General features: G+C 33.4%; 1 protein-coding gene and 1 long non-coding RNA gene across 2 annotated transcripts; both read right to left on the bottom strand.

Annotated features, from left to right (window-relative positions):
* Positions 1 to 5358: 5358 nt before the first annotated feature.
* LOC109827739 (homeobox-leucine zipper protein HOX32-like) lies at positions 5359 to 6260 on the bottom strand. Its single transcript, XM_020394753.1, has 3 exons — positions 6091 to 6260; positions 5813 to 6002; positions 5359 to 5702 (listed from the first exon to the last, which is right to left on the bottom strand). The coding sequence occupies exons 1-3, from the start codon at positions 6114 to 6116 to the stop codon at positions 5463 to 5465; spliced, it is 456 nt and encodes a 151-aa protein (XP_020250342.1). The 5' UTR covers positions 6117 to 6260; the 3' UTR covers positions 5359 to 5462.
* An 844-nt stretch (positions 6261 to 7104) lies between these two features.
* Positions 7105 to 12992, bottom strand: LOC109827740. Its single transcript, XR_002243497.1, has 4 exons — positions 12771 to 12992; positions 12556 to 12621; positions 9211 to 9414; positions 7105 to 7117 (listed from the first exon to the last, which is right to left on the bottom strand). It is a non-coding gene; the product is annotated as an uncharacterized LOC109827740 (long non-coding RNA).
* Positions 12993 to 16636: the final 3644 nt, after the last annotated feature.

The following is a 16636-nucleotide window of genomic DNA, read 5'->3' as shown; positions in this document are numbered from 1 at the left end:
TACTTTAACGGGGTCAAATTTACCTCTCGAGTGCATATAATTCTTTTTTCACTCTCAAGGCTACAGCATTGGATTTTTCTGCCCAGATTAATTACAACCCAGTATTCTGGGGTATAATGTTATTACACAAGTGGTCCTTAAGTTGATACCAAGTTGTAATTAAACTTTTCTGCCCTACTTAACATTGATAATGAATATACCTAATTTATACCTTTTTCTGTTAACCTAATAATAAATATATGTAACTTTATTAATGACTGAAATTCACTTATATTTCTTAGATGGTGAATTTCACAAAACCCCGAATAGTTTGTGCCAATTTGAGATCGCCCCTATAATACTTTAGAAATAGTGCATAACACCAAAACTTTGTGATATGTCGAAAACAAGCCAAACTTTATGCTTTACCCACAAATCCTTCAAACCGTATTAGACGATTACAAAAAATGTACTTTTCAAATTAACCCTTTAATTGTTTAATTAATAACTTCGATTAATTCCTAGTTTAAACAAATGTGAGTTCCATCATAGGATATTAGATGTTGCTACTATTAAGGAGATATCAGATGTTACTATTGTTGAGGATACAATATAAGAGAATCAGCTAAGATGGTTTGATCATGTAAAAAAACAAAGAGGTCTTAGTACACTAGTTAGGAAAAACGATACGATTATAATTAATGGGATAAAGAGATTTAAAGCCGGACCTAAAAGAACTCTGTTTAAAACAACTAATAACGATGTGATAATAGTTAAAAACCGGAGGAAATGATCTACAATATAATTGAATAAAAGACTGATATTCATGTACTCAACCCTAAGATTTGGATAAATAATTTGTTCTCATCATAATTAAATTCCATTTAAGAAGAAGTTGGTTGTGTTTCCTAATTAAGAAATAATAACTATGTGACATAAGAGGCATACTTATTATCAATATGTTTTTTTTTTAAATTTGTAGACTCGAAGGTTATCTTCTTCGTGCACCTAAAGGACCTTTTTCTTGGATTCGAAGAGCCCTCTTCGTTTATTCCAATTATTGCTTTTGCACTGTATTGAGCTGCCGCTAACAAGATTGCAATTTTTTTTTGCTTTTAATTTTTTTTTGATATTTTCTATGTACCGCAATAAGGTTTATTCTTCTCATTTTATTTCATTGTGAGATTAACCTCCAGAGGCAGTCACCCAAATAGAGCAAATACTAGCATTGTCACCCAAATAGAACTAAATGATAATAATTAAGCAATGCATCATAATTAAAAAAAACAAGAGAGTGAAAAAGGGAAATGTTTTATATTCAGGGTTTAGAGATTACACCACCAATTGCCTCTATAATTAAGGGGGAAAAACCAAATGTAATTTAACCCTTAGGGTGTGTTTGACAAACCTCCAAAACCGGGCCATGACTAAACCTGACCTAGTTTAAGATAATTGTCTGATTGGTAGAAAAGGGGGCCAATGTTGACCCAGTTTAGAATGAAACTAAAACTAGTTTAGAATGAAACTGGGTCGTGAGTGATCTTGGCCTGGTTTTTGACATTTTGTGAAACAAATCCTTAGATTTGGTTTGGAGAACTTAGATGAATAGTTAAATTTGAGTTGGAAATAGAAATTCTCATTTAATACTAAAAATCTCGCGAAAGACATAGCATAGAACAAAGAGACCCAAGGTTAGCTTCGGCGTTAGGGCCTTGTTGGATAATTGGATTCAGTTGGGTTGGATACAAACCCAAGCCTAAACTCTTTTGTTATTAAGTGGGCTATGGGCTTTGACTGAAGTTACCTTTGGTTAAGGGATTGCGCTAAAGAGTTGGGGGCTGAAGGCTTAAGTTTGGGGCCAAACAGGCTGAGAAATTGGGCCTAGAAGAAATTAGGCCTTTCGCCAAAACAGGCTCGATCACCCTCGATTCCATCCTCTACGGTGCTCAAACTTAAAAGTGGAAGGTAAATCATCCTATTTTAACCTTTCATTCCTTCGATGGAATTCTCTTCCCTTGGTTATTTTTCTGATTTCATATAGTGGTAAAATCAAGGATTTATCCACACTCTTGTATATTCATGATGTGGGGTCATGTCACTGATTGTGAGAAACCAATTTGGCGAGTACTAATTTAATTCCTTACATACACACACGACAAACTACCAACGGATCTTATAAGATTATTTAATGAGCTTAGCTATATGAACTCAAAATATGGGACCGATAGGGGGACATGTGAGATGTCCTCCTCTTATTGCATAATGAACTGATCATCATTGTAAGATTATTTAATCTATGTCTATATATTGATTTTCTAGTCAATAAAAGGTAGTAATGGATTTACCACCGGGTGACCTACTGAGTTGCAAATTAGGTTACAAATATGGGCCCTCAAAGGTCTACGTTTCTTATGACTCTTGAATAATTTGGCCGATTTAATAAAGCTCTTACATGCTTGTATCTTTGTTCCGCTAATGGATAAAATTGGTAAGTTTTAATACTATTTTTTTATCCCTTGGCACGCTGTTATTCACCTAGGGTGTGTTTGGATTTCAATGGGGTTAAGGGAAGTTAAGGGAAACTAGGTGAGAGAAAGGAAGGGAAGGGAATGGAGTTCCCTTCCCCTTGGTTACACCTCAATTTGTGGGGTAATAATTTTTATACTATTAATGGGTGAACCAAAGGAAACTAGAGTGAATAACTTAACCTCCTAAATGTTCCCAAACAAAGTGAATGGTTCCCCTAACTTCCCTTCTCCCTTATTCCCCTCAATCCAAACAAGCCCCTAGGAAAAGTCCTTTGTACGATTGGTTGATGAAAGAAATGTTGAATCGGATATGAACAAGTTAGGTACAAGACACAAATTTATATGTAAAGTATGACCTTTTATGGTTAGTTCTTATGCTTAATGGTATATGTTTATGACCATAAATTTCATTATTACTTTAGGTGGTGTTTGGTTCAATTTCTACAAATTATAGGAAATATTTTCCACCCAAAATATGATTTCTTTGTATTTCTATAAAAAATTATACGAAAAGTTTTAAGAAGTCAAAAAGTACCAATTTTCTTGTTTTTACTTTACTTGTTTGGTTCAAAACAAGAAAATGGCCCATAACTTTATAGAAAATAGCAAGATTTTCTATAATTTGTAGAAATTAAACTAAACATCCCCTAAATTTATAGAAAAATATCAACTCTATAGAAAAGTGTCAATGTGGTGTCAGATTTTTAGATGATTTCCGCTTATTTTGAGAGGAAATTGTTTTATGTAAATTTTGGTATTTTTTTGTACTTTACAGAAATTTTTTTGGTAGTTTTTTGAACCAAACACAGTTTACGGAAACCTACATAAATTTTTTAATTACAGAATTGTCATTGTTAGACATTTTGAGAAAACTTTTCTATAAAATCGTGCAACCAAACATCCCCTTAAAGAACAAATAGATATGTAAATGTGAAACATCCCAAATTCTTTTTCAGACTGAGATTTTGCTAGTCAAGAATAATATTGGTATTCATTTTTGTTAATAGCATGAGAGTTATAGAATTTCTTTCATTTGGATTAGCACTATCGTATATTTGCAAATTTTTAAATTTATTTTTCGTTTGTTGAAGTAAGATATGTTCACCTCATGTCTCGTTAGAAAAGCATGTTCATAGTTAAACACAACAAATAATTCTCTCATTTTTATGCAAGCATTGTTTCCCTTTCATACTGTTTGATCACAGGCTAATAAGATAATCAGTTGCTTAGTTTGTATAGTTTAATAATGTTAGGTAACAATTAACTAGAATTTAATGACACTGTGAGAACTCTGGGTCTTTCTTTTATGAATTAACTAGTTAGATTGCACGTGTAATGCACGTGGTAAAATTTTTAATATTAATATTAATTATAATTATATTTATGGAAAGATTTGGTATAAATTTAATGAATGTACGCAATATATATGAACATAAGCTAAAATTTTAAAATGTTTGAATAATACGTTTATATTTAAGGATCAATTATGCGATATTGGAGTGGTTGTATCTACAAGTTGATTGATCAATCAAATACAATAACAAGAAACCATAAACATAATTTAACATTAATATTTAAATTATTAAATCAATCCGTAGCAAATTTTCTCATTACCCAAAATTCCATTCAGCACAAACATAAAGGCCAATGCGTAAATTGACATATGTATAAGTTTATTAGAAATAATTTTAAATGTTTTAACAATAAATTTATATGTAGGGATCAGTTATGCGATAGTAGAGTTGTTGTATCTAAAATGTGATTGATCAATCAAATACTATAACAAGAATATACCTAAAAGTTAATTTTGATGATGTGTATGTAAATCCAAGCTTATGATGTTATATCCTTTCGAAGTCTTTGCACTAATTTATTTGAAAAACCTTTGGTTTTCTTTTCATCTTGAAGCTTCTGATTGCACTTTGTGTTTCATATGTATTTGCCAGAGATCTTTTCCATTTGCTTTGCTATCCATTGATCATTTAATGTGCACTGTATTGTTGTGCTTGGCTTTGCTGCTCTCTCTTCATCTTGTTAATTTGTGCCAATAGGTTTTGTGTTTGGTTCACTAATCTCCACAACTACATTAGAAGCAACTGATATCTCATTCGAAGGAGATTTCATAAATTTGTCGAGGACCTTGTCGATAAGCGTAATGAACAAGCAGCAATCATTCCCCAAATACAAGTCAATGTGAATCCTATATATTTTGCTGGATTGATTAAGATTGAGCAAGTAGCAGATCTTGTGATTAGGCTCAGGCAAATAAATAAAACAGATCTTTAGCATTAGAATGTATATATAGTAATGTTAATTTGTTTGAAAATTGTTATGCTGAAAATTGGTTCATACCCAAAACGCAAGCTCAATAAAGAGTTAGATGTCCGACATCATTCATGATTAAAGCTCTGTTGACTTGTTATGCACCCTAATATCTACATACATATTTTCTTCTATTGTGCCAGGTTTTATGTTGTATTGGACAATAATTTGCAATGAATCAATCATGTTACATCATCTACGACAAATGAAGGAAATTGTGGTTCTAATCAATTTTGTGTTCTAATCAATTTTGTGCTAAGAAGAAGGCTCTCTAGCATAGAAATTGTGGTTTATGCGCGAGTTTAGGATCCCAATAATCCTGACGACATCCCCAATCCTGTACGAAAAATAATTTTAGCTTCAGAATGCTATTTACCCACCTACAATATAATAAAAGAATAGTTATGGGACTATTTACTTTTGTAAATAATTGATTCAATTTTTTTAAAGGTAAATGAAATTTTCGTTAACACGTGAACTTTCATGTAAATTCAAAAACTGGGCATACCCAGCTATACAGCATACTCTATGAAAGAATCAAACAATCCACTCAACTCGCAAAACCAAGAAACAACTACAAGTTGACCATCCAAAACTGTACTTGTGAAGGCTGATTACTATGTAACATTCTAGCTATAATATCAACCTTAATCCTCTTCGCAATGACATTAACCCTGCTAATACAAGACTAAAATCTCCTAGCATTTCGTTCTCTCCAAATATGATACAAAGCAGCAGCAAAGGCAACACACAAGATCTTTTTAATAGCTCTACCATCTGCATGAGAAATAAACCAAGCAATCTCACCAAGCCATGACAAAGGATCCCTCTACAGCCGTTGGCTTTCCGAACAAGCAAAGCTGGTGGCACATTCTACAATAAAAGATATCAGAGTTAAATTCGCAGCCCAAAGTATTTCAAGTTTGACTTTAAATTGATATCAGATAGAGGTATCTTATAAACCCGGAAGGTAAGAGTGAAACCTGCAGTAGCATAGAGGCCTTTGCACTTAAGATGCCCCCACCAATGGGAGAAAATATTGAAGAGTTGGCATGAGATCCAAAAAGCTTATTTGGTGACCAGTTTATCATAATTGTCACATCCTCAACTCCATCACTGCCCAATAATGACCAACCATCATCCGTAAACCCATTCACAGCATCATTGAAACCCCTAGAATTCATTCAGTGATCCTGAATTTAATAGCACAACATAAAGTATTTAATAATGATTATGCACGAAAATGGTGACAAGGATTTACTTGCTCAATCGATGGCTAAATGTCATCAATACAACAGGTTTTCTTACACCACCATAAGCAATTTCACCACTGGTTTTCTTGTGCAATTTAACCAATGGTGACAAGGATTTAGCCAATGATTCAACGCCTAAAAAGGAAACAGATTTAGAAACTCAATCCCAAAGTTTTAATTTGAAGTGTACGAAATGATTCAACGCCTAAAAAGGAAACAGATTTAGAAACTCAATCCCAAAGTTTTAATTTGAAGTGTACGAAATATTGCAAATTGGGAGTGCAAACTTATTTTAGAAACTCAATCCCAAAGTTTTAATTTGAAGTGTACGAAATATTGCAAATTGGGAGTGCAAACTTATGGCTATGGTCATTTTATGTGCCAATATTTTCGGTGATTCGTACAAGGTCCTCAGCACCTCGGGCAAACTCCAAGGCTAGAGCACACCGGCATAAGAAAAACTGGTCATCTAAATACTAAAATTTTGCCAATTAGTAAAGGGGTTTATTTCACAGTATACTTACATCCAAATCCACATGATCAACAATGTGAATCATCGAACCACCATCCTCACAAGGTCGAATCAAATACCCACTGGGCAGCATCTCAGCTCTAAGTAACCCAGAAGCAGGAGGTCCAGCTGGTCCACCGGTGGAAGGTGTCAATGATCTCTCACAGATCATCTTGAAATCCAATTCTATACAGCAATGTATGCACTACCACTCTCAAGTTCTTTCTTTTGGTTTACCAGGGCATATTTTATTCCATTGTGCCATGTTTTATGTGGGATTGGTCAATATTTTGCACTGAATCAATCATCTTACATCACTAAAGTTATTCAGCAGGTTAGGACTAACTTATCTGTCATAGTATCATTCTTTCCTAGCATATATCCAACCACATAGATACCAAGATGAGCCTATGTGAAAGTTCGTATGAAACTAAACTATGTAAAAAGAGCAAGAACAAACACATATTATGAAGAGGAACTGAAATGGAATGAAAGTGAAAATTACCTTTACTGGCAGGAATTAGCTGAATCATCCACAAATAAAACAACTTTAGGAACGGTATAATTTGTGTATAAAACAAGTAATGAAGATCAAGAAGATTTGGTAGTATTTGAGTCTAATGGGACTCTATCAAGATTCGAAGCGAACATATATTCTCATTTCTCACCAAAAAAAACTCAAACTGCAAGAATCATATAATGGACCTGACTTTACCCAGTTAAACCTACGAAGCATATATTTACATTATCCAGCCGATTATGTAAGATGCAGTCACATCCAATGTAAGCATGTGTAGGATTTTAAGAGAAATTGTATTGTCCTGTATTTTTATACTTAAGCCAATTTCACATTGTTAGAGCACAAAATAAGAAAAAGATACCCATGTTCTGATTAATAGTGTGTTCTGGTTATAAGTCAGTTCAATCCAAGAGATGATTATGTATGTTGTAGGACTACATTCCAGATACTAAAATACAATGCTACATGACTACAAAGGCTTTCAGTTATAGAAATGAAAGATTTTATTGTAGATTGAGTCGCAGATTTTCTATAAGCTTCTCTTATTTGAAAACTTTAGTTTATGTAGTTATTTGTTATGTTTTTAATGCTCTGCATTTAACATAGTTGCTAATGTTAAATAACATAGTTTGTCTCACTGTTATTTTCGACTCATGTTATAATTAGGTAATATTTTTTGGAAGGCCATATAATGAATTTGATATATTCTGCTTATTCATCTCTTACAAACAGTACACAGCAAACCCATCAATTTAGCACAATTGCATTTTACATATTTCTTCTTAAGTGCCAATGTCTTCTTACAAGATAGTATAAATGCCAGTCACAGTGTGGAAAGTAGTCTATATGGGCACAGTCAATAATACAAAGGGTGTGAACTGGATATAGCATTCCATTTCCAACAAAGGTAACTGTATCGAAATGTAAATGAATGATGTTGCGTTTTTGGTATAATAAGAGGGTTGTGACAAAAGAAAAAAAAATACATGAGTCGTAAATAACAATCTCCAAGTCTCCTAAAGCTAACTCAAACCAAGTAAAGATGCAGTCACATCCATTTCAAGCGCATGCTGAATTTTTCACATCAAATCCGATATAAATTATTATAAACAAACAAGAAAACTTAAGGAACGACATTAAAACAAACAACTTTAAGAACGGAAATTAATTTAATATAATTTAAAGAAGATGCACATAATTTCTTGACATAATGGTAAAATAATTGGCTCAAACTAAATTCTTTAGATTCTTGGATACTTAGTGACAAAATTCTTTAGATGCAAACTTACCTTGTATGTAAACATTTGAACCACCCCACCCCAACCCCCAAACAAAATCTTCATATTTATTTGCAGGTATACCATTCTTTAACATTAATCTATTTAAATTATTGTCACTAAAGAATCTATTAAAACAAACAAAATTCTTGATTTATTAAAATTTATTCAAATTTTAATAAAATAAATGACGACTGTCTATTAAAAAACTTTGGCACCAACCTACCATTCACCTCCCCCTACCCACCCCACCCCCCCTTTCAAACAAATTCAAAAAGAAAGGGGAAAAAACTCACCTGCTGCTTCTAGATATCATACAAGCAACCAACCACTCGCTCCCCTTGGGTTTAAGTCAATCACTCCCCTTCCCTCCCCTCATTTGTATCCAAACCAATTGTAAGTGCAAAATGTTTAGTTCTGTATAATTTAAGCAATGTCATATGGATTTTATTCTATTGGTTGTCTCCAAGTTGCTGAAGAAAATCTGTTTGTCAGATTTATCGTTAAATTGCAAAAGTTTAAGGTTTATTCATTATTTTAGAAACACTAACTTTTTTGAAATTAAATTTGTATAATTAGTTTATATTCTATGTTTTTAAACTGTTAAAGAATAGGAGTAAGTTTTGTGTATGTTGATGAAATGTTAATAAGATTGCTGCGAGTTAGATATTTCTCAGTAATTTGGGAGTGTTGGGTAGAGTCTTGAGCTCTTCGATTTCAAACTGCCAGTTTGAGTTGCTGAAGACGACAGGCATTAAGAATACAAAGAAGGCACATAAATCAAGTAAATGACTTAAAAAGGGCTTTTACACAAGCATACCTGTTTTTTTAAATAATTCATAATGTGAATGTGAGACTGTTTGTGAATGTCCAAGCTTTTGCCAAAGGTCTCTCAAAATAAGCTGTGTAAGATTGATGATAGAAATGTATAATACATCTTGATATAATAAGTTGTATGGATTCAACTTACTTTCTAAACTTGCTACAGAAGCTGTTTGAATATTGAAACCCTCGTCATTTGAAACTGCAGGAAATCGAGAAATAGGGCAAAATTAGAACAAAAGGAGAGGATTGAAGAACAAAAAAACTAAGATAACAATAACAGGTTTTATACCAACATCTTCAAGGTATAATTACTTTAGTGTTGGATTGGGATGGACAAAGGAAAGGCCAAAGATTATATAGTCCAATGCCAGGTCCGTAGTATCTATAGAATTGTTTGTAACAAATAGATTGTTGTGTTTTTTATTAGTAAGATGCAATTTCTATTTGTTGTTTACTGCTTGCAGTCATATGATGGTGTCTTTGGTTTAGTACCAGGCTCCGAATCTCATGGTAAGTATTTAAATGCAAATTTTGCAAGACAACTCTCAGTCCTATGCTTTCATCATCTGATGATATGTTAAGTGACTTCAATCATTTATTCACGTATGCATATGCTACAAGTTTTGAAAGTAGATTATTTTAAATTTGAAGTAGTCCTTTTTCTGAAGCAATTTTCAAGTATTATCATTAGTAAATTAAATTCTTATATAATGAAATATATTGAAGATGTGAGGGACTAATATTGAAATAACGTATCTCTTTAATATATGTTAGACATTAGATTTGGTTATGGTTCTTGATTACAGATGATTGTTTTAGTTTCTCAAGTTTGAACCTGATATTAGGTAGATCAACATTTATCTGCATTCTGCATGTATCTTATAAAATTAATAATATATATTATAAATACTCTTTTCACCCCCATAAGCTAATATTTCGAATAAACCTGCAAAAATAAATCCAGAAATCAAACTCGAAAACATTGCGTGAGTGAGAGTGAGCTGCGACCGTAATATATCTTCTATCAAATTTTGAGTTCTTTCAGAACGATAGAAATCAATTCGACTGTTTTGATGACTGCATTCAAGTGAAACAGGTATTGTATCATTGAAGTACCCATGTCATGTGAGCAAAGAATAGAGCTTCAGTTTTTTGTTTCCGTGATAAAGCATCGTGTTGGTTAAAATAAGCAAAATGTCCTTGGATGCCTTATGCAACTTTGTACGTCAAGTTTCCCTTGTTAAACAATGATATCCCTTCACAGTTTGCGTTAGAATGTCCTTTTCGTATCTTTTCTTGTTTTTGTTAGTATTTCTGAATTTTCTACATTTTATGATTTTGTTTATAAAAAAACAGAGTGTAGAGGTGGAAGTGATCAATCCTAATACATAAACTTTTCTTGAACCTTCATGTTAGGTATCATCAACATCTAATCCAGTTTTTCAGGTCCTTTATTTGTATGATTTGTAGTGCACTGGTGCCAGCTCCACTTTCCACTATTACTCTAGTTTATCTTGACCTGGTCCTTGGTGCCCCTTGTCAATGTGTGCCAGCTCCACTTTCCACTATTACTCTAGTTTATCTTGACCTGGTCCTTGGTGCCCCTTGTCAATGTGCGAACAATCCCTAATGGTTCTTGCTCACCTTATTCTTAGTTGAAGCTACTTGTTTCCCACTATATGCTTTATTCCTTAAACTATGTATTAGTTACTTCTAGTTCCCACTATATAGTTTATTGCTTAAACTATGTTTTAGTTCGTTCGCATTAATTCATCTCACTTTGCCAATATTCGTTTCTACGTGTTGCTTCTTGATTATTCAGCATGTGAATGTTAATGCATTGTAGGGTTTTAACTTAAAAAAAATCCGTAAAAGTTTGGAGGTAACAGCAGCCAGTTTCGTAGGAATTTTGGTGGAAATTGCAGCTACCTCTCTGTAATTTAGGGAGTTCCAGGGCATGCATTTTGTGTCTTGGATGTTCTGATGAAATGCCTATATATGAACTGGATGTGATACAGGTCTGATGACCTCCATCTTCAGTGAGCAACTTATTAAGAATCATCTCCTATCTCCCTGAACACAGGAGATCTGAATTAAATTCTATAACTTTTTTTACTATTTACCTATCTGCAGAATTAATGCTGTAATGGTATAAGGCACACAACTATATGGGCCTTTCTGCGTGAGCTTCTATCAGGGATCATGGATCTCTAAAGATCTTTCATATTTGTGTGCTTTACTTATACCTAATAGAAGGCTCTTAACTTTCTTGGCGTTTGTATTTGTTTAGCACAATGGAAAGACAAGCTTATGCAACTCCGGGCCAAGAGAAGGAACTGGGCATGACAATGTATCAGCTCCTCTGTTCATAGGACCTGAAGTGTTCATCTCTGTTGCACATAAAACTGCTACATTGAAGTGGCTTCAATCCAGAACATGTACATATTAAGCTACTGTTGAAAAGCTAAACATTCATCTTTTTTCTTGCAGCGGTCAGTAAATATGTATAAGGCTACTATATATAAAAATGTCTGTGTAAGTATCTGTCTGTATATATAGTTCTCTATATAAATAACATATAGTGTTGTGGAAACTCGTGTAATATATCATTTAGGTCTTCATTTTGCGTAGACTGTATCTTGAAAGGTTACATTTACCTCTTTATTTCTTTGTTCTGGCATGATTTACTTATGTACTTATTCAGTCAAGATCTATGATAGCTTTTTAATGATTTAATCATTATTTTGAGGCATCATAGCTATAAATACTTGAACTATAGTTGCATGTCATGTGTCTGCTACAGGTCTTGCTTATTATTCACCTCTGTTATCAGTTCATGAAAACAGAAAATGATTTTCTAATTTTTTATGTCATTATTATTTAATCAACATAATTTTTCAATTCAGTTGTGTGGATCTGATCGAGTAGAATCTTTACTCTGTTCTCCTATGCATTGTGTACCATACTCCTCTACAGATTTGGTATATTATTTGCTCCTGCTGTTGTCTTTGAACAACCACTTCATTTTCACAAATTTTATACAACAAACATGATGCTTTCTTCCTAATTCTACGTAAATTAATTGTCTACATATGTCTAACAATATAAGCAAGCAAATAATTGGAATATAACAAACCCAGTCAAGTTTCCCCTTTTGTGTCTGCAAATACTATCTAACAAACTCAGTCAAGTTTCCCCTTTTGTGTCTGAAAATACTATCTAACAAAGTCGTCCACCCCTAATTTCCTCAATTAAGCTTAAAATAAAAAAAACTAATTCACAAAATTTAACTAAAAGGACATAAACCATAAATTAAAAAAAATAAAAATTGAATTTTTACCTGTTGAAACTGACACAGGAGCAAGATGAAGAATTAAAGCAAGCCCTAATTCGGACAATCCTTGACCTATTGTTGAATTAGAACAAAATGAAATGATGGCTAATTAGAACACAATTAAATGATTTTTTTTAAAAATTAGAACCAATGAGAGAAATGAAGAACAAAAAGGAGAGATGATGAATTGAGCAGAAAGCGTAGGAAAAATTTAGGAATACCTTTTTCAATGAAATTCCTTGCTGGTTCTACCCAATGCAAAAATTCTGACGTGTTGGAGACGGGTTGATGATTAGGGAAATAACACTCATCTTTTGAAATTGATGGCTTAAGATTGTTCGACTGCGTAACGTAAGAACCGAAAAGAGGGAAACCGAGATGAAGGGTAACGGATGAACTGGTTAATTGAATTCATCTCTAAAAGTTGTTGGAGGTAATGGAAGATCAGATGAAGGGTAACGGATGAACTGGTTAATTGAATTCATCTCTAAAAGTTGTTGGAGGTAATGGAAGATCAGAGGAGGAGGAGGAGGAGGAATTGAAAGGAGTAAAGTTTGGTAATTTGGAGGAGGAGGAATTAAAAGGACTGATGACTTGAAAGGGCTGATGAATTGAAAGGAGGAATATATATTGATGAAAGGGTATTTTGGGGAGGCTATTTTGGGATATGTTTGGTAATTAAATTGGGGGTAAGGATATTTTGGGGAGAGTAAAGTTTTTCATGGACTCCCTCTTTTAAAGGGTAGATAGATTCGTGTCATATTTGTCATATATTTCATCATATTTACAGTAAATCAATTATTTAGATTAAACAGAGAGTGGCAGATGTCTTTCATGTTGTTTGACATCTTTAAGTTTTATTTTATTTGAAAGATTGTATAGCTGCAGTGGCGGACCTGTTCTTGTTCAAAGTGGTTCATTTGAACCACCTCAGATTTTGAAATAGTATATATATCATATATGTTAGTTTGTGAACAAATGTAATTTGTAGCCTAGTGGTATAAGCATTAGCTTACCTTCAAAGAGGTCAAAGGTTCAAAAAACTTCCTACAGCCTCTTTATGTTTCTAATTTCTCCTATAATCCTTATTTTCTCTTTACTTTTCTACTTTCTCCTATTTTCTCTTTATTATTATTTGTTTATTATTTTTATGCTTTCCTTAGTAGTATTTGAAAAAAAAATTAGCGTTAATTTCGAACCACCACACGAGAGGTTGTGGATCCGCCACTGTATAGCTGTGATTATTGTCATACTCTGATACATGTGGTCATAAGTTGTTGATTCATTGTATATGCGAGGTAATAATGATGCAGTGTTATCAACAGCTATCTTTGGCGATGTATATCATGATGATCGATATTGACCAATTCTGAGCACATACAATGATATACAATCTTATTAAAAATATTTCTTACATGGCGATACAGATTTTTACGATGAACAAATGAAATATTTTTCTTTTTCTTTTACCATAGCTAGAGTTTTCCCAAAATATATTCTTCAATGTATTAACATGGTACAAATTACAATGTTTTATAACATGAGAAGCATACCCCAAAAAAATTGCACAAATTTTTCAAAGACCAATTTCACGGTTTGCTTGCTTCAACTCTTGATTCAATTTTTTTGGATTTTTAATGCTTTCTTCTCTTCTACATTCACATTTTCAAACTTTGGCATCACTCGCTTCATTTTTATTTCTTCTTACAATTTGATTTTTTATGCTTTCATCTCTTCTGCATTCATAGTCTCAAAATTTTGGCATGACTTTCTTCATTTCACTATCATCTTAAACCCAAGTAAAAAAGTTACATTGCCTATGTTGGTATTTTGCACAATCCCAAAAATATTCACCCATATTCGTACCATTTTTGCGTAGCATAAGAGGTGTTGGGATTTGATAGTAGAATTAAACTTGATTTGCTTGGGACCCTTTAGCTCTATTCATCTTGCTATGGTTGTTGATAAGAGCAAAAAATGTAATTTTACTTTCTTATTATCTATTTGGTGGTTGTGGGAGAGAACACTATTATTTGAGCTCTATATTAACCATTATTTGCTGATATATATTGCTATTAGGATAAATTTTTTGCTGGCTAATATAGTCATTGGGGCTGTTGGGTTTTTGGTTGGCTAATATACCTGTTATGATGCACTATTGTTGGGATATTTTTTGAACTTTGGGTTTGCTTGGTGCTGCTGAGTTCTCCCACGAAAGAATATGGGGGCTGATGCCTTTTTGTTAGCTAATATACTCATTGTGGTTTAATATTGTGCGGTTATTTTTTGACCATTGGGTTTGGTTGCTGTTGCTAGGCTCTGCCATGATAGAATTTGGTTTGTTAGATTTTTTGCTGGCTAATATGGGCATTAAGATGCAATAACATTGAGTTGTTTTTTGACCTTTGGATCTGTTTGCTATTTTGGCGCTCTCCCATGACAGATTTTGGGATATTGTTTTTTTTTCCTTTTGTGGCTAATCTAGTCGTTGTGATACACTATTGATGGTTTTGTTGATATTGGTGTTGTCTTATGTGAGAGGTAAACTTAACATTGTTAGTACAATCTACATTTCCATGATGTTTCATCTCCAACCAAATAAAGGTAATTATGGAAATATGCTTTTGTAACTTTTTTTTTCTAAGTTTTTTGTGCCCAACCAATCACAGAAAATTGAGGAATTTTATGGGGATATATCTTTACACCCTTGTTTTCTATGCGAAATAAATTAAAAACAACTTTTTAAGGAAATCTAAAGAAAAATAAGGAAATGTTATTTCCATAAAGTTTTCATTTTCTGTTTTTTGTTGTTGACATTGAGCTTACACTTGGATCTATGAAACTTGTCTGTGGGCTAGGAAGTCGGGGAGCAAAAATATAACCATATCCATAGATATATTTGTAACTGTATCCATCAAGATATAAAGACAATTACTCGAATCTATAACAAATAGGTTATGGTTATGGATTTGGTTATGTAGTGAATATTCGAATCTATATCCTAAATATCTGAATATATGTTAATCATATATCTGTAATTGTTTCAATCCATATATTAATGCATTTGGGACTAATTTTGATTGCTGAAAAATTCAATCTTAGCTTTTCAAATATAACAAACATATTAATGATTTTTTTGTATGGATGCACTATATTTTTCAGATATTAGTTCATTATCTCATATTCGTTTTGTATCTACATGTATATTTGCATGTATATCAGTATCCATATCCAATTTTGAGGGATTTGGCTATAAGCTTTCCTTATAGAGGCATACCCATATACGTATTCGTTATTGTCAAAACATATGTGAATATGATAAGTATTATATGTGTGCCACATTCAGACCGTTTTTACCCTTACTAAGAGGGCATGGTCCCTTTCCACCCTTTTTAAGCCCCTACTGTTGATATCAGTTATCAAACATGGGGTTATCTTACAGTTTGGGGAGTGATTAGGGTCCTCTAACTCCTTTTGATGAATGTTTTTGGGGCTTGCTATTCTTCACTGCACATGAAAGAACTCGTAAAAGGGCGGAGTTGGGTTCTCCGGTTGTTTCTCGACGATCAAGTCAGTAGATGATCTTGAGTGTGAAAATATAGAATTATTTTTTAGTTATATGTCCTAGAAAAACTAAGAAAGAGTTACCTCATGTAGTGTTGCTCCTTTTGTAGTGGGTCTAAGGGGCAAGAAGGTAACTTGGGCCCAGTTCAGCTAGGCAGCTGAGTCGACAGACATGTGCTACGTGCCAGTTGCTAAAGGAGGTGAGTCACCCGGTCATTTATCATGGGAATGATAGCAGATGTTTGATGTTGACTAGGTTTGATGAGTCATAAAGGCTATGAGGCTAGAGCAATAATGATGTTGTCAGGACAATTAATGCGAGAGTAGTCGGATGGCGAGGGGTTTGAGGAAACTGTCATCTTGTTGACTCCTCAGGTGTAGGGTTGAGAAACACCGCCATTGACTTGGTTGCGTTAGATGTCGGCCGAATAGTGGGCCGAGTCGAGTCGCTTGTGAAACCAATTAAGGGGTTGGCCAAGTAGTACCGTCTTTTGATTCGGTTACGCGAGATGTCGACCAACCG

Source organism: Asparagus officinalis, unplaced genomic scaffold (assembly GCF_001876935.1).
Source record: "Asparagus officinalis unplaced genomic scaffold, Aspof.V1 AsparagusV1_Un406, whole genome shotgun sequence".
Taxonomy (NCBI): domain Eukaryota; kingdom Viridiplantae; phylum Streptophyta; class Magnoliopsida; order Asparagales; family Asparagaceae; genus Asparagus; species Asparagus officinalis.
This window is presented reverse-complemented; position numbering and strand designations above follow the sequence as displayed.

Coding starts and splice junctions, on each gene's coding strand:
- LOC109827739 (XM_020394753.1), bottom strand. CDS start 6,116: ATGACATTTAGCCATCGATTGAGCAA. Junction 6,003..6,090: donor TTTAGCCATCGATTGAGCAA/GTAAATCCTTGT, acceptor AATGAATTCTAG/GGGTTTCAATGATGCTGTGA. Junction 5,703..5,812: donor AGGCCTCTATGCTACTGCAG/GTTTCACTCTTA, acceptor CTTTTATTGTAG/AATGTGCCACCAGCTTTGCT.